General features: G+C 45.2%; 2 protein-coding genes across 7 annotated transcripts in view; one reads left to right on the top strand and one right to left on the bottom strand.

The window, feature by feature from the left end:
* Positions 1-21,480, bottom strand: part of ints9 (integrator complex subunit 9) — a 42,759-nt gene extending 21,279 nt beyond the window's left edge. Inside the window, 6 exon segments of one of the 2 annotated variants that reach the window (NM_001016601.2) lie at positions 70-156; positions 2,600-2,739; positions 3,653-3,715; positions 6,501-6,561; positions 14,390-14,517; positions 21,433-21,458. In NM_001016601.2, coding sequence (NP_001016601.1) covers positions 70-156; positions 2,600-2,739; positions 3,653-3,715; positions 6,501-6,561; positions 14,390-14,517; positions 21,433-21,441 — 488 coding nt within the window. In that variant the 5' untranslated portion in view covers positions 21,442-21,458. 2 annotated transcript variants of the gene reach the window in all.
* A 257-nt stretch (positions 21,481-21,737) lies between these two features.
* hmbox1 (homeobox containing 1) overlaps positions 21,738-23,097 on the top strand; it is a 57,797-nt gene continuing 56,437 nt past the window's right edge. For all 5 annotated transcript variants that reach the window (XM_031903086.1, XM_031903085.1, XM_031903084.1 and 2 more), the window contains exon 1: positions 21,738-21,944. The gene's annotated coding sequence lies outside the window, so the exon portion shown is untranslated. The remainder of the gene's footprint in view (positions 21,945-23,097) is intronic.

Raw genomic sequence — 23,097 nt, 5'->3', positions numbered from 1 at the left:
TAATCACGGTGCTTTGGAATACATAAGGAATAATAACAATACATCTTCATAAGAAGGAATAGGGAATACCTTTGTACATCCTTGTGCTTCCACAAGGTGGCAGACTGAGCCTTGGGTACCCGTTCAATGAAATTCACTAGTTCTTCCATCAAAAGCCTGCAGAAATATCAGTTTTACTGTTAGAACGGGGAAAAAAATTGAAAAAAATGCATGAAAACATATATTTTCCGTGGCACATGAACCCACGCTATCTCTCCTGTACAATGGGTCTCTGCACAAGCTATCTCTCCTGTACAATGGGTCTCTGCACTAGCTATCGCTCCTGTACAATGGGTCTCTGCACTAGCTATCTCTCCTGTACAATGGGTCTCTGCACTAGCTATCGCTCCTGTACAATGTAGTCTCTGCACTAGCTATCGCTCCTGTACAATGGAGTCTCTGCACTAGCTATCGCTCCTGTACAATGGAGTCTCTGCACCAGCTATCTCTCCTGTACAATGTAGCCTCTGCACTAGCTATCGCTCCTGTACAATGTAGTCTCTACACTAGCTATCGCTCCTGTACAATGTAGTCTCTGCACTAGCTATCTCTCCTGTACAATCTAGTCTCTGCAGTAGCTATCGCTCCTGTACAATGTAGTCTCTGCACTAGCTATCGCTCCTGTACAATGTAGTCTCTGCACTAGCTATCGCTCCTGTACAATGTAGTCTCTGCACTAGCTATCGCTCCTGTACAATGTAGTCTCTGCACTAGCTATCGCTCCTGTACAATGTAGTCTCTGCACTAGCTATCTCTCCTGTACAATGTAGCCTCTGCACTAGCTATCGCTCCTGTACAATGTAGTCTCTACACCAGCTATCGCTCCTGTACAATGTAGTCTCTGCACTAGCTGTCTCTCCTGTACAATGGGTCTCTTCACTAGCTATCTCTCCTGTACAATGGAGTCTCTGCACTAGCTATCTCGCCTGTACAATGTAGCCTCTGCACTAGCTATCTCTGCTGTACAATGTAGCCTCTGCACTAGCTATCTCTGCTGTACAATGTAGCCTCTGCACTAGCTATCTCTGCTGTACAATGGAGTCTCTGCACTAGCTATCTCGCCTGTACAATGTAGCCTCTGCACTAGCTATCGCTCCTGTACAATGTAGTCTCTGCACTAGCTATCTCTCCTGTACAATGTAGCCTCTGCACTAGCTATCGCTCCTGTACAATGTAGTCTCTACACCAGCTATCGCTCCTGTACAATGTAGTCTCTGCACTAGCTGTCTCTCCTGTACAATGGGTCTCTTCACTAGCTATCTCTCCTGTACAATGGAGTCTCTGCACTAGCTATCTCGCCTGTACAATGTAGCCTCTGCACTAGCTATCTCTGCTGTACAATGTAGTCTCTGCACTAGCTATCTCTCCTGTACAATGTAGCCTCTGCACTAGCTATCGCTCCTGTACAATGTAGTCTCTACACCAGCTATCGCTCCTGTACAATGTAGTCTCTGCACTAGCTGTCTCTCCTGTACAATGGGTCTCTTCACTAGCTATCTCTCCTGTACAATGGAGTCTCTGCACTAGCTATCTCGCCTGTACAATGTAGCCTCTGCACTAGCTATCTCTGCTGTACAATGTAGCCTCTGCACTAGCTATCTCTCCTGTATAATGTAGCCTCTGCACTAGCTATCTCTCCTGTATAATGTAGCCTCTGCACTAGCTATCTCTCCTGTACAATGTAGCCTCTGCACTAGCTATCTCTCCTGTACAATGTAGCCTCTGCACTAGCTATCTCTCCTGTACAATGTAGCCTCTGCACTAGCTATCTCTCCTGTACAATGTAGTCTCTGCACTAGCTATCGCTCCTGTACAATGGAGTCTCTGCACTAGCTATCGCTCCTGTACAATGGAGTCTCTGCACCAGCTATCTCTCCTGTACAATGTAGCCTCTGCACTAGCTATCGCTCCTGTACAATGTAGTCTCTACACTAGCTATCGCTCCTGTACAATGTAGTCGCTGCACTAGCTATCTCTCCTGTACAATCTAGTCTCTGCAGTAGCTATCGCTCCTGTACAATGTAGTCTCTGCACTAGCTATCGCTCCTGTACAATGTAGTCTCTGCACTAGCTATCGCTCCTGTACAATGTAGTCTCTGCACTAGCTATCGCTCCTGTACAATGTAGTCTCTGCACTAGCTATCTCTCCTGTACAATATAGCCTCTGCACTAGCTATCGCTCCTGTACAATGTAGTCTCTACACTAGCTATCTCTCCTGTACAATCTAGTCTCTGCAGTAGCTATCTCTGCCGAAAAAGTCAGGACAAGCCTAGGTTCTATTGCTGAAACCATAACACGGTGGCTCCCAAACTGTGGGGCTGGCCAATCCAGACTGACAAAGTGTCAGCCCACATGCTTTTAATGGTCAGATCTGGGGACAATAGGTTGCCCAAATCAGTAAGAAAAGGCATGAAGGCCACAAAGGTATCAAACCTTCTGCTCTACAGCCATGATGCCTATGGCACGGCTAGGGTGCCTCTACTGATGCGGCTGGGTGTATCAGACAGTCATTTCATTCTATAATGAAGAGAGGAAAAGATCCTTCACATCCCATTTTACCTGCCAATCTGAACCGTCGGCTCGGTGGCGTACACAGTGCCAGTGAAGCCGGTGCGCTCGGTGATGTATGGCAGCGCCATCATACAGTGATAGTTAGAGATGAGAATCACATCTACAGTAGACAGATCTATCAACTCTGTCTGAAAAGGGAGAACAGGAGAATATTAACCACGTCTGCAGCCCGGGGCCTGGCCGGTGTCTGGCATCTCCACGCGGGCCGACTCCATCCTACTGAGCTCAGAGCGCCAGTCCTGGAAGCTAATGGGTTACAGCTACCCCCCCCACCCCAAATCCATCATTCTGTTCGGGGGGGGGGGGCGGGCAAGGATACCAAGTGATGAGCAATGACGATTCCCTGCGCTGTGAGTACAATGTTGACTCACTCGGATAAATGGAGAGAAAAAGAAATGTCAAATTTATATCTAAAGCCTCCAAAGCCACTCATGTGTACAGATGGCAGTCTCAGGGTGGCAGTCACTCCATCTTGGTGACCCCTTGCTCTTTAAAATGGCCCCTGTTTACGGCAGCCATGTTTGCCCACTTCACTTCCTTACTCCCTGGCACTGATCCCCTTTATGGGGCAAATGAGCTAGAAACCAACATGGTCCCAGCTTGTAGGGTGCGTGGCTCTGGTCAGCACAGTAATCTGTTAAAAAGTATGTTTTTGGAAGAAGAGGCTCTTCGCTCAATAAAATGCCCCAATGGACGAGAACGTAGATACGTGCCCATCAGACCTGTCATCTGTTCCAGATTTTTCAGGCATCAACCGTATTTAAAACCTAGATGCGGTGGGTGGAGCCAAGGGAATGGTTGGGTCATAAAATGGCATGTCCAAAAGGGACCAGGCTTGATTGGGTATGGCGGATTTGGCTCAGCTGGCATCTCTAGGGCAAGCTTTGCATTACTGGGCAAGGATAAGGCAAGTGTCATGGGACTGTGCCCACTGCCAAGGACTGGGGGTTTGGGGAACGTTTATATCATACAGTCACCCCAATAAATCTTGTTCCGAAGGGTCCCAGCTACCAACCATTAAGTAACGGGCCATTCACTTACCTCAGGCAGGCAGAACTCTGGAACGGAATCCACAAACACACGGCCAGAGCATTCCTTCAGCTCCTGGGGAGACAGACAAGTGCTATGATTAAGTGCCAGATAGACACGAAACGCGTCGGGCTGCTCTGAGATGAGTATATAATAAAGTTTTTCTCTTTAATTATTGGAATGGCCTGTTTTTGGATTACTGGAGTGCCCTTCCCCAGTTTGGTTTTTGTTTTGATGTCTAACAGTTTGTCCCTGAGGCTGGGGGTTTGGGGGTGGAGCACCTGGATTTTCCCATTTAAGTAGCTAAGCTTTTTTACGAGCTAAAGGTGCCAGTTTGCCAAACATATATGTGAATTTTTGAAATAGACAAGTGCCCCAAGGGCTCAACTGAGAGATTGGTTGAGAGGGAAAAGGGGGGAGATTATCAATGCCAGTGTGGGCCCTGCCTTGGGGGCTCTTTATCTAAGTCAGGTCCAACCTGCTGACCTCTTACTACAGTTATAGGACCCATTATCCAGAATGCTCGGGACCCGAGGTATTCCAGATAAGGGGTCTTTCTGGAATTTGGATCTCCTACCTTAAGTCTACTAAAGAATCAATAAACCATTAATCAAACCCAGTAGGATTGTTCTGCCTCCAATAAAGATTAATTATATCTTAGTTGGGATCAAGTACAGGTACTGTTTTATTATTACAGAGAAAAGGGAATCATTTAACCATTAAATAAACCCAATAGGGCTGTTCTGCCCCCAATAAGGGGTAATTATATCTTAGTTGGGATCAAGTACAGGTACTGTTTTATTATTACAGAGAAAAGGGAATCATTTAACCATTAAATAAACCCAATAGGGCTGTTCTGCCCCAATAAGGGGTAATTATATCTTAGTTGGGATCAAGTACAGGTACTGTTTTATTATTACAGAGAAAAGGGAATCATTTAACCATGAAATAAACCCAATAGGGCTGTTCTGCCCCCAATAAGGGGTAATTATATCTTAGTTGGGATCAAGTACAGGTACTGTTTTATTATTACAGAGAAAAGGGAATCATTTAACCATGAAATAAACCCAATAGGGCTGTTCTGCCCCCAATAAGGTGAAAAACTACTAGACAATTTTTTTCAATTTCAATACATTTCGGAAGAAGGTTGGCGTGAAAAATGTTAATTAAAAGTAATAAATGTTCTAATCATTTTCATCAACCTTTTAATGAAAACTACTAGAAAGGGCATCGGGGACTGAGCATGGTTAGCAGTTTTTAGTAAGTGCTGTGTGTCAATTGATAAAAATTGGGGGCGGGACCTGCTTTAAAGCCTGAATTTCGATGAGTTCTGTATCCCAGCTCTGTACTTGGGTAAGCGCCTGAGCTGCCGTTTGTAGTAAATGTGGCCCCGTATGTACATATTTATCAAAATTATGTTTGTGAACTTTTTGTATTTTTTTTAAACTAGAAACTTTTTGCTTAATAAATAACAAAAAATTGTGTTTTTTTAAACCAAATTGACGATTTAAATTGCATAAAAAAAATATAAATGTTGATAAATAACCCCCAAGTTGTTCAGATACAAGATTTTGTACAATAATCTGTGTGTTGAACAAACGTCGGGGACGGATATTATCATGTCGTGGATATCGACTGCTTCTAAGGTCTGACCTGTGTAAATGTTGGGGCAATTTAGCAATAACAGTAGAACATTCTTTCCAGAAGATGACGAACCAATCAATAATGTGACTGCTGTCCGTGGCCAATCCAAAGACTGATGTATTCAGGAACCAATCATAGCGAAGGCAGCAGTCTTACAATGTTTTGTTGGGTACAGAACAATGACTATATGTGTGTGGCCATAGATAGGGGAATATTGTGTAAGGCTGGAGTGGGCAGATGTCCAAAATAATGGGCAGTTTCATTTTTACACCGAACTGTTCCTTTAAACGCCATAAATATGTCCAAATGACACTGTTACACAGCAAATAATTCCCTCTGCCATTTAACCTTTTATTCTTGTACCAACAAATGTATTTGTAGCTGTAATATTGGTGTGTAGGCGCCATCTCAGTGCCTTGTGCCTGAGTCTGAGCTTTCAGCCAGCGCTACTCATTAGAACTGCTTTCAGCTAACCTATTGTTTCTCCTACTCCCATGTAACTGGAGGAGTCCCAAGCCGGACTTGGATTTCTTACTATTGAGTGCTATTCTGATACCTACTGGGAGCTGCTATCTTGCTCCCTTCCCATTGTTCTGCTGATCGGCTGCTGGGGGTGAGGGGGGGGGATATCACTCCAACTTGCAGCGCAGCAGTAAAGTGTGCCTGAGTCTGAGTTTTCAGCCAGCGCTACACATTAGAACTGCTTTCAGCTAACCTATTGTTTCTCCTACTCCCATGTAACTGGAGGAGTCCCAAGCCGGACTTGGATTTCTTACTATTGAGTGCTATTCTGATACCTACTGGGAGCTGCTATCTTGCTCCCTTCCCATTGTTCTGCTGATCGGCTGCTGGGGGGGGAGGGGGGGATATCACTCCAACTTGCAGCGCAGCAGTAAAGTGTGAGTGAAGTTTATCAGAGCACAGGTCACATGGCTGTGGCACCCTGGGAAATGAAGAATATGGCTAGCCCCATGGGAAAAACAGATTACAATGCAGGATTCTGCTGGAGAAGCTCTATTAACTGATGGGTTTGTAACAAACATGTTTCCCGTGTCAGTGTTACATTAAAGTGTAGACTTTGCAACTTACAGCAGACAACTGCTAAACGATCACTATTGATACAGTGCTGCCACAAAGCTTCAGCGCACAATGGGTTTCAAAAAGAAGAAAGTGTTTTTTGTTTTTTTTTACCGTTCTGGCTATATAATAAACCTACCTTTTCAAACTGGTTATTCCCGTCTTTTGTTACCCATCCTGGAAGCTTGGATAAACGAGTACTGTAAAATAAAAGGAATAAATTGATTACAACACAGGTATTTTACATGGAATTGGCACTGTATTTATCCTGCTGTGGGTTCTGGGGTATTATACATGGAATTGGCGCTGTATTTATCCTGCTGTGGGTTCTGGGGTATTATACATGGAATTGGCACTGTATTTATCCTGCTGTGGGTTCTGGGGTATTATACATGGAATTGGCACTGTATTTATCCTGCTGTGGGTTCTGGGGTATTATACATGGAATTGGCACTGTATTTATCCTGCTGTGGGTTCTGGGTATTATACATGGAATTGGGCACTGTATTTATCCTGCTGTGGGTTCTGGGGTATTATACATGGAATTGGCACTGTATTTATCCTGCTGTGGGTTCTGGGGTATTATACATGGAATTGGCACTGTATTTATCCTGCTGTGGGTTCTGGGGTATTATACATGGAATTGGCACTGTATTTATCCCGCTGTGGGTTCTGGGGTATTATACATGGAATTGGCACTGTATTTATCCCGCTGTGGGTTCTGGGGTATTATACATGGAATTGGCACTGTATTTATCCCGCTGTGGGTTCTGGGGTATTATACATGGAATTGGCACTGTATTTATCCCGCTGTGGGTTCTGGGATATTATACATGGAATTGGCACTGTATTTATCCCGCTGTGGGTTCTGGGGTATTATACATGGAATTGGCACTGTATTTATCCTGCTGTGGGTTCTGGGGTATTATACATGGAATTGGCACTGTATTTATTCTGCTGTGGGTTCTGGGGTATTATACATGGAATTGGCACTGTATTTATCCTGCTGTGGGTTCTGGGGTATTATACATGGAATTGGCACTGTATTTATCCTGCCGTGTGTTCTGGGGTATTATACATGGAATTGGCACTGTATTTATTCTGCTGTGGGTTCTGGGGTATTATACATGGAATTGGCACTGTATTTATCCTGCTGTGGGTTCTGGGGTATTATACATGGAATTGGCACTGTATTTATCCTGCTGTGGGTTCTGGGGTATTATACATGGAATTGGCGCTGTATTTATCCTGCTGTGGGTTCTGGGGTATTATACATGGAATTGGCGCTGTATTTATCCTGCTGTGGGTTCTGGGGTATTATACATGGAATTGGCGCTGTATTTATCCTGCTGTGGGTTCTGGGGTATTATACATGGAATTGGCACTGTATTTATCCCGCTGTGGGTTCTGGGGTATTATACATGGAATTGGCTCTGTATTTATCCTGCCGTTTGTTCTAGGTTATTATACATGAATTTTGCACTATATTTATCGCACAAGGTGATCGACGAGGTTAATATTGCCATTTATGCTCCCATGGGGTAGTAAAAGTGCAACAGGGCCAGGGATACTATAAAGAAGTGTGTAGAAAATGTCCTAATTAGCCATCACAAACACAAAAATCGCCTATGTTTATACCCGTATCACATTTTATCTTGGAAATCTACTTTGGGAGTCAAGCAGTTAACAACCCCCTGTCTATACCGGCTATGAACCGACCTAAAAGGAAGCCCATCTACACAAACACAACATTACGTTTGACCACGGTTTGACCATTACACCTTTGTCAGAAATAAACTTGATTCCCAAGGCCAAGTGCGGTACGGAACAAAAATCAAACCTTGCCGTAAACCAATCGTTTTTTTTTTTTCTAATTGAAAACGGCAAAAGTGACCTAAAATACAATACTTGTCTAGTTTGTTTATAAAAACTTCAGTTTCCCGGTTTAAGCCAAGATATCAATGTCATAAATGAAAAAGAGTCAAATGTGAATTACTTCCAAGCATCTCCAATCGACATTGTTCCAGTAAATACAATGAGAAGCCATTAACCCCGTTGTGCCTGGGATTGACTCTGGGGCTACCTGGCACGGAAAGGTAAAAACCGGCTATGGCAGCGGCAAATGAGGACAGGGCGCTCTAATGGCTTTATTTTATCCATTAATGATATTTAGTAAATGCTTCAGATTAATATCTCAGACAATATTACCCACCGTGGCGTTTGCAAACCAGATTCCAACTGAAATTGCACTTTAGAAATAGCAGTAATTAGCGACGGAAAACCGAGATAACGAAGAGGTTATACAAGCTCTCAGGTTACCTCTACAGACAGTTCTATAGATCTATGGAAAATGTATGCAATAATAATAATAATCCTATTTATTTTCTTTAAAGTGATTGCACAGAAGACCATAGGGCTTGTTTATGTCCAAAATTGCCATTTCTTGCACAGTCGCCATGTTTCTTTTCCCACAATGGCGCAAATGAACTGCCGCCATTGATCCAGGGCGCAAAGAGAACCACCTCTAGACCAGAAAGTAGCCCCACAATTCACCTGCGCCAATAGGAATAACAGTGCGCAATTCGGAACAAAAGGTTCCTGCCAATCGCAGCTATAGGGAGGAGCAAGGAGCTCCCTTGTGCTTGAGGATGTAACGGGTAAATAAGCCCCTAGCAACCAGATAGCTGCTAAAATACCAAATGGAAAGCTAAATAACGGACAATAAGACATGAAGACCAATTGCAAATTGTCTCAAAATATCTAATGCCTACATGACATTAAGGGGCAGACTCATAAAAGTACGAGTTCGAATCCCGAAATGGGTAAAATTCGGATTAGATACGTTCTGATGATCAAAAATGTAGTCGCGATAATATCGTATTGGCGATCCGAAATTCAGGAAATTTTCATATCCGAACTATCGTAAATGGCGGGAAAACCTTTCTGACTTTGAAGCTTCTGTGCATGTTTTTGGAAGCCTCCAACCTGGCCCAAGGAAAGTCACCATACCGAAGCTTGAATGGATCCGAAACTCTCCTACTCGTTGCGACAAATACGATTTTGTTGCACAAATTGATGCAAAGTCCCTGAGGGACTCAAACACTAAGGCAAAACTTCACAATTCAATGTGATATTCCTCTCTATACCATAAAGGAACTGCAATCTGCTAGATGGATATTAGCATTTTTAGACAATTTGATAGCACTTAAGGAACTTTGCTCTATAGCTTAACGACTTCCTCATTAAAAGGATACATGGTTTTAACCAGTCTGGATAATGACACTTTTTGTCAGGCTTTAACCACTGAGACTCAATAAAACAGTACCTGTACTTGATCCCAACTAAGATATAATTACCCCTTATTGGGGGCAGAACAGCCCTATTGGGTTTATTTAATGGTTAAATGATTCCCTTTTCTCTGTAATAATAAAACAGTACCTGTACTTGATCCCAACTAAGATATAATTACCCCTTATTGGGGGCAGAACAGCCCTATTGGGTTTATTTCATGGTTAAATGATTCCCTTTTCTCTGTAATAATAAAACAGTACCTGTACTTGATCCCAACTAAGATATAATTACCCCTTATTGGGGCAGAACAGCCCTATTGGGTTTATTTAATGGTTAAATGATTCCCTTTTCTCTGTAATAATAAAACAGTACCTGTACTTGATCCCAACTAAGATATAATTACCCCTTATTGGGGGCAGAACAGCCCTATTGGGTTTATTTAATGGTTAAATGATTCCCTTTTCTCTGTAATAATAAAACAGTACCTGTACGTGATCCCAACTAAGATATAATTACCCCTTATTGGGGGCAGAAAAGCCCTATTGGGTTTATTTAATGGTTAAATGATTCCCTTTTCTCTGTAATAATAAAACAGTACCTGTACTTGATCCCAACTAATATATAATTACCCCTTATTGGGGGCAGAACAGCCCTATTGGGTTTATTTCATGGTTAAATGATTCCCTTTTCTCTGTAATAATAAAACAGTACCTGTACTTGATCCCAACTAAGATATAATTACCCCTTATTGGGGGCAGAACAGCCCTATTGGGTTTATTTAATGGTTAAATGATTCCCTTTTCTCTGTAATAATAAAACAGTACCTGTACTTGATCCCAACTAAGATATAATTACCCCTTATTGGGGGCAGAACAGCCCTATTGGGTTTATTTCATGGTTAAATGATTCCCTTTTCTCTGTAATAATAAAACAGTACCTGTACTTGATCCCAACTAAGATATAATTACCCCTTATTGGGGCAGAACAGCCCTATTGGGTTTATTTAATGGTTAAATGATTCCCTTTTCTCTGTAATAATAAAACAGTACCTGTACTTGATCCCAACTAAGATATAATTACCCCTTATTGGGGGCAGAACAGCCCTATTGGGTTTATTTCATGGTTAAATGATTCCCTTTTCTCTGTAATAATAAAACAGTACCTGTACTTGATCCCAACTAAGATATAATTACCCCTTATTGGGGCAGAACAGCCCTATTGGGTTTATTTAATGTTCTAGCCTAATTCTTTAGTTAGGCTTTAGTTCTACGTTAAGCTGCATTAGAATATCCGTAACACAATATACAGACATTTAGCAAGAAGGGGAACCTTCAACAAAACATATTTTCAGTGGGTAACTTTTTGATGCTTGGTAACCACAGACTTGGCATAAATAGGCTCAAACATGTGAGAACCGGTGCAGAACCATTAAAGTCAATATACTTGGCACCAACATATTTGCCAGTATCAGAAGAATTGCCCACTCAGAGCTTACCTAATGTGGTAACTGGGAGGAAGGGGAACATTAAAGGGGAACTTCGACCAAAATCTGTTAAAGAGCCCCACACAACGCAGAAACTCCTAATATCCCTATCCCTGTAATCTGTTCCAATATAAATAAACATAATTTTAGATGCTAAAAAACATCTTCAAAACAGTTCTTCTCTTTCTGCATCACTGGAAATCCTGGCAGGGGAGGAGGGACTAAAACACTGATGTTACAAATTGTAACAACTTCCCCACAGCTTACAGACAGCATGCAGGAACTACATAACCCACAATGCATTGCACTGGGATGTTCCTTTCCTTATTGACATCACCTGTGCAGCAGGGGATTGTGGGATTGGGAGGAGGCAGGCTGAAGGCAGGCTACTACTGTTACATTTTATTTGAGTCTCAAAGTAGTCAACCAGATGCATTGACTGACCTACATACGTTTGAGAACCTGCCATATTTGGGGGCTTTTTCCTAGCTAGGGAAGGGGGGTTACCCCTCGCTGAGTACCTGGGGTAGGATGTAAGAGAGAAGCACAGAGAGAAGCAAAACCCAATAAAGTGTAGAACAAAGGGGAAAAGACGTTTCATTTCTCAGAATTAAGATTCCGCTCACTAAGCCGAAACCCTATTGACAAGTGTTGTTTCCTATCTGATCTCCCAGCTTACAGTAACGCTGACGAGGGATAAAAGAATGATTGATGGCGAGATGTCACCGGGAGAGACTCTCATGCTGTTTGTGACAGGCGACAGATGAGACTGGAAATGCCAGAGACTTCTCCCCGCCAAAAGCCTGACTGCATGAAACGGGGGGAAAGGATTAAAAGAAGAAAAGATCTTTCTACAGAAGTCGGCTCTACAGGAGTAACGGGAATAAAAGAGGAGCTGGTGAATATAATTCCTGCTATTGGCACTTCCTACCCAACCTGCACAATTTGTATAGAGCCAGAGAGTGCTCATAGCTGGTCGGGTTACACGCCGCCATTTTATCCCACTTTGCAACTAAAGTCCAGCTGTCTATCAGGCAGGTTTGATTTTCTCATCGGATCGAGGGCCGCATTGGCTAGTTAATGCCAGGCTGGACTGGCAATCTGTGGGTTCTGGCAAATGCCAGAGGGGCTGTAAGGTGCCACAGACAGTCACTATTTATAGGTCTGGGGGGGCTGTTTGTGCCTCTGGGTACTGGGAATGCCAGGGGGGCTGTAAGGTGCCACAGACAGTCACTATTTATTGGGCTGGGGGGGCTGTTTGTGCCTCTGGGTACTGGGAATGCCAGGGGGGCTGTAAGGTGCCACAGACAGTCACTATTTATTGGGCTGGGGGGGGGGGGGCTGTTTGTGCCTCTGGGTACTGGGAATGCCAGGGGGGCTGTAAGGTGCCACAGACAGTCACTATTTATTGGGCTGGGGGGGCTGTTTGTGCCTCTGGGTACTGGGAATGCCAGGGGGGCTGTAAGGTGCCACAGACAGTCACTATTTATTGGGCTGGGGGGGGGGCTGTTTGTGCCTCTGGGTACTGGGAATGCCAGGGGGGTTGTAAGGTGCCACAGACAGTCACTATTTATTGGGCTGGGGGGGGGGCTGTTTGTGCCTCTGGGTACTGGGAATGCCAGGGGGGCTGTAAGGTGCCACAGACAGTCACTATTTATTGGTCTGGGGGGGGCTGTTTGTTCCTCTGTCTGTGGCACCTTACAGCCCCCCTGGCATTCCCAGTACCCAGTCACTATTTATTGGGCTGGGGGGGGCAGTTTGTGCCTCTGGGTACTGGGAATGCCGGGGGGGGCTGTAAGGTGCCACAGACAGTCACTATTTATTGGGCTGGGGGGGCTGTTTGTTCCTCTGGGTACTGGGAATGCCAGGGGGGGCTGTAAGGTGCCACAGACAGTCACTATTTATTGGGCTGGGGGGGCTGTTTGTTCCTCTGTCTGTGGCACCTTACAGCCCCCCTGGCATTCCCAGTACCCAGTCACTATTTATTGGGCTGGGGGGGGCAGTTTGTGCCTCTGGGTACTGGGAATGCCAGGGGGGCTGTAAGGTGCCACAGACACTCACTATTTATTGGGCTGGGGGGCTGTTTGTGCCTCTGGGTACTGGGAATGCCAGGGGGGCTGTAAGGTGCCACAGACAGTCACTATTTATTGGGCTGGGGGGGCTGTTTGTTCCTCTGTCTGTGGCACCTTACAGCCCCCCTGGCATTCCCAGTACCCAGTCACTATTTATTGGGCTGGGGGGGGGGCTGTTTGTGCCTCTGGGTACTGGGAATGCCAGGGGGGCTGTAAGGTGCCACAGACAGTCACTATTTATTGGGCTGGGGGGCTGTTTGTGCCTCTGGGTACTGGGAATGCCAGGGGGGCTGTAAGGTGCCACAGACAGTCACTATTTATTGGGCTGGGGGGGGGGGCTGTTTGTGCCTCTGGGTACTGGGAATGCCAGGGGGCTGTAAGGTGCCACAGACAGTCACTATTTATTGGGCTGGGGGGGGGCTGTTTGTGCCTCTGGGTACTGGGAATGCCAGGGGGGCTGTAAGGTGCCACAGACAGTCACTATTTATTGGGCTGGGGGGGGGGCTGTTTGTGCCTCTGGGTACTGGGAATGCCAGGGGGGCTGTAAGGTGCCACAGACAGTCACTATTTATTGGGCTGGGGGGGCTGTTTGTGCCTCTGGGTACTGGGAATGCCAGGGGGGCTGTAAGGTGCCACAGACAGTCACAATTTATTGGGCTGGGGGGGGGGTTGTTTGTGCCTCTGGGTACTGGGAATGCCAGGGGGGCTGTAAGGTGCCACAGACAGTCACTATTTATTGGGTTGGGGGGGGGGGTGTTTGTGCCTCTGGGTAGTGGGAATGCCAGGGGGGCTGTAAGGTGCCACAGACAGTCACTATTTATTGGGCTGGGGGGGGGGTGTTTGTGCCTCTGGGTACTGGGAATGCCAGGGGGGCTGTAAGGTGCCACAGACAGTCACTATTTATTGGGCTGGGGGGGCTGTTTGTGCCTCTGGGTACTGGGAATGCCAGGGGGGCTGTAAGGTGCCACAGACAGTCACTATTTATTGGGCTGGGGGGGGGGGTGTTTGTGCCTCTGGGAATGAAAATTAAAAGCTGCCAGGTCCAGCCCACTGCTTAGAGGCTCCGCCCCTTCCTGTGAGCTAATTACGCCCACTGCTTATTGTGTTCTAGTCCCTTTCACTGCTTGAGTATCCTCCCAGAATCCTTTGCTAATAGAAGGAGATGCCTTTGGCGGCGGGTACCTGTGCACAAGAGGTAGGGGTAGGAAGCTGAGCGTCGAGGTCATGTCCAGGCCGCAGTCCAACATGATCGTGGTCGACTTGAACTTGAGGACGTTGCACGGCAGCGTGGGATGCCCCGACAGGCAGTACTGAAAGGAGAGCAATAAAACCCAACGTAAGCAGTCTGTTAACAGTCTGGAGTAATAAGCCCATGAAATATTAAAGAGTTTGCTCTGAATAGCAGCATAAAAAGGAAGCCGGAGGGTGAGAGATGAAAGCCTGGAGCTGGCGGCGTGACAAAGCCGGAGTGCTACGGGCTAATGCGTTCCTTAGCTGCGCCGCTCTAATGCCGAGCCCTAATTATCTGTGCATTAACTGCTGCTAAATTGTTTCACGGCACTTAACCGGACAAGAGTTTATTCTCTGATCCGCTTCAGCTGCCCTTTCCGCTAGCTCCCTCCGAGCTTCTCCTTTAAAGGGGAAATAGTACTCGGAACGTTTTCGCGCCAGGCCGATCCCAAGCAAACGGGGCAAAAAGACAAACATCCTATGATACTAAGGAAAAAGGTACAGTAATAGTGATAACTCCGCTGTTTCCCAGCGACACTGTATTGGTTACAAAAAAAAAAAAAAAAAAATATATATATAAAATGTATATATTGAGCCTAATAAGTACATCCAGAACCATCACAGCCGGCAGTGGGTCAGGTACCGTTATACTAATATAGATTCCATATTAATCACTATTATAACACGTGAGATTATACATAGGGAGAATGATCCTTGTGACATTGTTAGATCCCTAATAGGGATGCACCGTACCCACGTTTTTTGGGTTCCGTCAAACCCCCGACCCTACCCCAACGGATTCAGCCGAATACCGAATTGAATCCTAATTCGCATATGCTTATTAGGACTGGGAAGGGTTAAAAATCGCCGAGCGCAGCAAAAAATGTTCTCCCCCTAACGTCTAACCCTTCCGATTCGGTTCAGCGCAGAGTAAGGATTCGGCCGAAACCGAATACTTTGAAAAAAGGCTGGACTCGGCCCGAATCCCGAAACGAATTCAGTGCATCCCCAATCCCTAACTTTACATATGAGTAAGTAATAAAATGTAAGCATAACAAAATTAGTATTTTGGTCGCTGCCAGTTAGGGAATCAGTTCAGGATTCAGCCGAACCCCAACAATTTCTGTAGGACCGGCCCAAAACTTTAGCGTTCAGATTTGGATGCACCAAAGCCAGGAATCAGTTCGGGATTCAGCCAAAATTCTGCCTTTTTCAGCCGGATTCATTTTCAGCCAAATCCATGCCTCTGGCCGAACCAACTCCAAATCCTAAAAGAAATGTTTGTTAAATAAACAAAATAAACCCTTCCCTGTCCTCATTTGCTATTATGCTAAATTAGGATTCAGATTCAGTATTCGGGAGAATCTTTCGCAAAGGATTTGGGGTTCCGCTGAATCCTAAAATTGTGGATTCTGTGTATGAAACCTAGTTTCATATGATTTTCGTTCCATGCGTGGCCTCAGAATTATGATCCTGATCAATTTCATACATTGGCGATCAGTCGTTTAGTTGATCTGACAGGTTAGAAAATTCCGGTTGGATAAGGATAAAATCTGCGCAGTATTGTGTATCTGCCGATACCCTTGGGGGCCTACAATGGGAGTCACTTTGGTACCATTGGTGCCTGTAACTATTTCATGTTCAGAACATCCTCCCATTGGTTATATTTAGGGCTTTATCCTACAATTTCAGGCTGAGTGTTAAGGTGGCCAAGCAAGCGGATCTTCTCCCGATATCCCTACCTACGGCGGGTATAGTTGTCTGTTGGTTCGGGGACTGCATCAACAAGCCGATGCGGTCTCCGATCCAACTAAATTACAAACTGCCCCGATTGAGATCTTCCCGATTTCAGGCCAGTCGTTGGTCGGTCAGGCCCGTCGTTGGTGCCCATACACGGGCCAATAAGCTGCCGAATTGGTCTAAGGGACAGATATCGGCAGCTACAATTGGCCCATGTAAAGGAACCTCTAGTTTCAGATCATTGCATTTAAACATACAATTGATATCCGAACATTTGTCGGAAGAAGACTAAAATCTGAAGGTGTATGAGCAGCTTTACTCATAGGGAGGGCCCTTCTTTACACCAAAACCTGGGGTGTCTCCTGGGCTAAGACCATCCAAAGATCCTGACACCCCCGGGCCCACACCCACAGCAAACCTGGGGTGTCTCCTGGGCTAAGACCCTCCAAAGATCCTGACAACCCCGGGCCCACACCCACAGCAAACCTGGGGTGTCTCCTGGGCTAAGACCCTCCAAAGATCCTGACAACCCCGGGCCCACACCCACAGCAAACCTGGGGTGTCTCCTGGGCTAAGACCCTCCAAAGATCCTGACAACCCCGGGCCCACACCCACAGCAAACCTGGGGTGTCTCCTGGGCTAAAACCCTCCAAAGATCCTGACAACCCCGGGTCCACACCCACAGCAAACCTGGGGTGTCTCCTGGGCTAAGACCCTCCAAAGATCCTGACAACCCCTGGCCCACACCCACAGCAAACCTGGGGTGTCTCCTGGGCTAAGACCCTCCAAAGATCCTGACACCCCTGGGCCCACACCCACAGCAAACCTGGGGTGTCTCCTGGGCTAAGACCCTCCAAAGATCGTGGTGGTGCCAAATGGTATCTGCTCTGGTCCTCTGTGGAAGTGAGGATGGGCATATGAGATTTCTACTAGCATGGATATGAACTACATTAAAGGGGATCTATAACAAGGCCAATCGTAAATAGGGCCACTGATAACAGGATATGGCCCCCAGATCCAAAGGGCAATTTAAGCCATATGGGCCAATCTATTGCGTTCGAACACAGCCATCAACAAATCCTGTAACAAAATGAATTTATTCAAGTCTTCATATTACATAACAAATACACTTACTAACCCCAAGGTGACTCCGCCTGAAGCGGCAGATACCCCCTTGTCTGCAGAAAGCCTGGGGTATATAAGTGCAATAAAGTGGCCGTTCATATACAGTCTTTTCTATTTAGTTATATTAAAAGTTCGCTGCATCGGGCACATAGCCTCCGTTTCACCATATCCTCCCACTCCATGCAGGGAATCATTTATAGCCTTAATTCCTGCACAAGTCACAGGTTCAGTAAAGGTCAAGTTAACCTAACACATGGCAGGAAAGGACCAGTACTCCAGATCCAGTGAGCCGACCAATGCGAATGGGGAGGCGTGTCCATAAATATTATAAAGACCTTTTCAGAGATCTACAAATAAAAGCAGAATTTATTTGAGCAACTCTCTGCCTTTGTTTAGATTTAAAGGCAATATCTATTAAGTGGCACGCAGATCTGGGTCAGACATCTTACTGGGTTCTTATCTGCACCTAAAACCAACTTCCACTGCCTATGGGAACCTTTGGGTGCAATTACTGAAGCCCTTTCAGCTAAGTTAGAGTTAGATCCCTCCCTTTATAGTGACCTAAAGGAGGTCACATTTTTTTCTTCAAGGTGGTATACTTTCCCTTTAAATCCAGAACAAATGAATTCTCAAGTTTCCTGGATGCGAATGGAATCTCCTTTCCTATAACAGAATATTATCAGTTAACCTTATGGGTGCCGGATGGGTTCGGTCTGGTATCCACACAACTTTCGACTTTCGCAGGCGGGTTTGGGTTGAACTTTATTATGTGTCCACCCCAGGCGTGGCCTTACTGCGCCCAGCTTCTTCCTTCGGCCATTGATATTTGTGAATTTGTGCCTGCGTGCCCTGCCCCTTTTGTGATGTCAGAGAGGGGCGGGTTTATAAATACAAAGGCTCGGTGTGTAAGGGTTGGATACGAAGCGAGTGGGTTGGGCGCAAATCGATTTTGCAAGTGTAAATATATATTATATATATATATACATAGTTACAGTTTTTGAGTCACATTCTCCATTGCAAAATATGAATTCTGCTTTATTGGATCAAATTAAAAATGTTTCTTTTGCTAAAGAAGCGGAGGGGCTGAGGTGCGGTGGCTATGGCACCTTTCAAATAGGGGGTCACTGACCCCGGCAACCAGAAACTATTACTCTGTGAGGCTACAAATGTATTGTTACTGTTTATTACTTATCTTTCTATGCAGGCCCTCTACTATTCATATTTCCATCTCTGGTTTAAACCACTGCCTGGATGCTAGGGTAATTAAGACCCTAGCAACCAGATAGAAGCTAAAACAACAAATGGAGAGCTGCTGGACAAAAAGCTAAATAACTACCCCTTTAAAGGATATGAGAATATAGGAACACAGAAAAGCTGTTTATATACTGTACTCACAGCACCAGCCCAGAGGGGCAGCAGCCCTATACCAGTAACGATCCAGGCCTTCACAGTTGCCCCCAGCAATTTCCCATTTTGGATCTTGTTAGGCGATCTGTTGTGTGTCTGTGGCACTGCACATGCTCAGTGGGCTCTGGGCTGCTGCTGGGATGCTAAAATGATCTTGTTTCTATTCTATGCAAATGGGATGGTTCCCCTTTAAATTTACTGTGTCCTATTCCTAGTATCGTTGCAATTGGTCTTCATTATAGTTTTAAAACTATTTGCCTTCCACTTCTAAATTTTTCCAGCTTTCAAATGTGGGTCACTGACCCCAGCAGCCACAAACTATTGCTGTGTACACTTACAAATATATTAACAGTTACTTTGTATTACTTATCTTACTATTCAGCCCCTCTCCTATTCATATTCCAGTCTTTCATTTACCCACTGCCTGGTTGCTAAGGTAAACAAAACCCTAGCAACCAGAAAGCTACTAAAATTTCAAACTAAATAACTGAAAAATCACAAAAAAATAAACAATGAAAAACAATTACGAATTGCCTCAGAATATCAATGTCTACCTCATATTAAAGATGATTTAAAAGTGTTCCCTTTGTTGTTCCATTTTCCATCTCCTCTGTATAGGCCCAGGGGGCAAATTAATCATACATATATATCAATATAATATATAGTTTGGTCATTTCCCTATGGGCCCAAACTGTAAATTATATCCTTATAAACGGTGCTTAGTGATGTCATCAGATATAATCAGAGCTTAGTGATGTCATTTCTGTCACATGACTCACTGAATCTTGTATATTATAATAAATAAAGTACCCCCTTTTGTAATATATTAGAAGTCAACTTGGAGTATATGGTCATGGAACTCCTCTGTGACATAATATCCCTATATTTTACAATAGGGGGTACTTTATTCACTATATATTATAAGGAACTCCTCGGGGGCTTATAATATCCCTATATGTTACAATAGGGGGCACTTTATTCACTATATATTATAAGGAACTCCTCTGGGACTTATAATATCCCTATATGTTACAATAGGGGGCACTTTATTCACTATATATTATAAGGAACTCCTCTGGGACTTATAATATCCCTATATGTTACAATAGGGGGCACTTTATTCACTATATATTATAAGGAACTCCTCTGGGACTTATAATATCCCTATATGTTACAATAGGGGGCACTTTATTCACTATATATTATAAGGAACTCCTCTGGGACTTATAATATCCCTATATGTTACAATAGGGGGCACTTTATTCACTATATATTATAAGGAACTCCTCTGGGACTTATAATATCCCTATATGTTACAATAGGGGGCACTTTATTCACTATATATTATAAGGAATTCCTCGGGGACTTATAATATCCCTATATGTTACAATAGGGGGCACTTTATTCACTATATATTATAAGGAACTCCTCGGGGGCTTATAATATCCCTATATGTTACAATAGGGGGCACTTTATTCACTATATATTATAAGGAACTCCTCGGGGGCTTATAATATCCCTATATGTTACAATAGGGGGCACTTTATTCACTATATATTATAAGGAACCCCTCGGGGGCTTATAATATCCCTATATGTTACAATAGGGGGTACTTTATTCACTATATATTATAAGGAACTCCTCGGGGACTTATAATATCCCTATATGTTACAATAGGGGGCACTTTATTCACTATATATTATAAGGAACTCCTCGGGGGCTTATAATATCCCTATATGTTACAATAGGGGGCACTTTATTCACTATATATTATAAGGAACTCCTCGGGGGCTTATAATATCCCTATATGTTACAATAGGGGGCACTTTATTCACTATATATTATAAGGAACTCCTCGGGAACTTATAATATCCCTATATGTTACAATAGGGGGCACTTTATTCACTATATATTATAAGGAACTCCTCTGTGACTTATAATATCCCTATATGTTACAATAGGGGGCACTTTATTCACTATATATTATAAGGAACTCCTCGGGGGCTTATAATATCCCTATATGTTACAATAGGGGGTACTTTATTCACTATATATTATAAGGAACTCCTCGGGGGCTTATAATATCCCTATATGTTACAATAGGGGGTACTTTATTCACTATATATTATAAGGAACTCCTCTGTGACTTATAATATCCCTATATGTTACAATAGGGGGCACTTTATTCACTATATATTATAAGGAACCCCTCGGGGGCTTATAATATCCCTATATGTTACAATAGGGGGTACTTTATTCACTATATAACAGGATGTGGACCCCTTAGCAACAAACACATGTGCATTAGCCCATAGCAACCAATCAGCTTTGATCAATTTAGAGCAGGTCAGACTCATGGAAGTAGATTGGCTGCTATGGGTTACTGCACTTTTGCACCACTCTTACTAAATACCCTGTCAGAGGGTAAACTGACATCTATGTACATCTGATGGCCATATTTAAGTGAGGGTAGGGACTTTGTCAGGGAAGGGACTAGAGAGGACCTGGAGCCCACACACATAAAACAGAGGAATGGGCACATTTAGGACCTGCTATTTACTCGCAGAACTACAACACTGTTGGGGGATGCTGGGAGCTGTAGTTCAGGCAAAGGTTGGAAAGGCGCCATTTGGGAAGCACATTGCGGATACAGACACGCCAGGGCATATCATATCTATAAAGGCATGAGAGAAAATATAAGAACCCAAAACCATGAATCTCACCAGCTTCATCTTTGCCTTGTCCCCGGCCTCACCGCCGAGCGCCCCTTTTTCTGGTGACGCGATGGTTTCTGGGACTTGTAGTCTCTCCGGCCCATAACTCGCTGCGTCAGTGTGACGTACGCTCAGCCAGGCGGGATAGGGCGGTAAGAGAGAGACTGGCGCTCGGCATGCCGGGTAGTGTAGTTTTCCTGCTTTCGCCTTCCGCTCGCTCCCCGGGGAGAGTCTGGCTGCGCCGAAAACTACAACTCCCAGACTCCCGCGCAAACATTCGGCTGGGAGCTGCGCGCTGCTGAGTGCCAACATGGCGGCGGGGTGGCAGACAAAGACGGGTCGGGTTCCGATGTGAGTCCCGGAGGCGGGTGGGGGAAAGTGAGCGCGTCGGGCACCGAGGGCTGCTACTGGCACTCCGACTGGCATAGGACTGGCATACATTCTCTTTCTGCCCGCTGGCTGCGGGCTCGGCAACCGGACTCATGTTGTGTGGGAGAGAGTGAGCGCTGCTCGGCACTCAGGTAAGGTACTGGCACCCCCTGCTCTCCAGCAACTCCTGCACTCTGCCCCGCTGCACTCTACTCTCTCTGTCTCACTCTCTTACTGCACTCTCTCACTGTGCCACACACTGCCTGACTGTCTCTTACTACACTCTCTCACTGTGCCACACACTGCCTGACTGTCTCTTACTGCACTCTCTCACTGTGCCACACACTGCCTGACTGTCTCTTACTGCACTCTCTCACTGTGCCACACACTGCCTGACTGTCTCTCACTGCACTCTCTCACTGTGCCACACACTGCCTGGCTGTCTCTCACTGCACTCTCTCACTGTGCCACACACTGCCTGGCTGTCTCTTACTGCACTCTCTCACTGTGCCACACACTGCCTGGCTGTCTCTTACTGCACTCTCTCACTGTGCCACACACTGCCTGACTGTCTCTTACTGCACTCTCTCACTGTGCCACACACTGCCTGACTGTCTCTTACTGCACTCTCACTGTGCCACACACTGCCTGACTGTCTCTCACTGCACTCTCTCACTGTGCCACACACTGCCTGACTGTCTCTTACTGCACTCTCTCACTGTGCCACACACTGCCTGGCACCCTTGCCTCTCTTTCTCACTCTGACTGGCACCTACAGCACTCACTCACTGCTCTCTCACCCTGACTGGCACCTACAGCACTCTCACTCTGACTGGCACCTACAGCACTCTCGCTTGCTGCTCTCTCACTCTGACTGGCACCTACAGCACTCTCACTCACTCACTGCTCTCTCACTCTGACTGGCACCTACAGCACTCTCGCTTGCTGCTCTCTCACTCTGACTGGCACCTACAGCACTCTCACTCACTCACTGCTCTCTCACTCTGACTGGCACCTACAGCACTCTCACTCTGACTGGCACCTACAGCACTCACTCACTGCTCTCTCACTCTGACTGGCACCTACAGCACTCACTCACTGCTCTCTCACTCTGACTGGCACCTACAGCACTCACTCACTGCTCTCTCACTCTGACTGGCACCTACAGCACTCACTCACTGCTCTCTCACTCTGACTGGCACCTACAGCACTCACTCACTGCTCTCTCACTCTGACTGGCACCTACAGCACTCACTCACTGCTCTCTCACTCTGACTGGCACCTACAGCACTCTCACTCACTCAC

The sequence above is a fragment of the Xenopus tropicalis genome, chromosome 5 (assembly GCF_000004195.4).
Source record: "Xenopus tropicalis strain Nigerian chromosome 5, UCB_Xtro_10.0, whole genome shotgun sequence".
NCBI classification, from domain to species: domain Eukaryota; kingdom Metazoa; phylum Chordata; class Amphibia; order Anura; family Pipidae; genus Xenopus; species Xenopus tropicalis.
The sequence above is the reverse complement of the archived record's forward strand: the minus strand, read 5'-3'. Positions and strand labels throughout refer to the sequence as shown.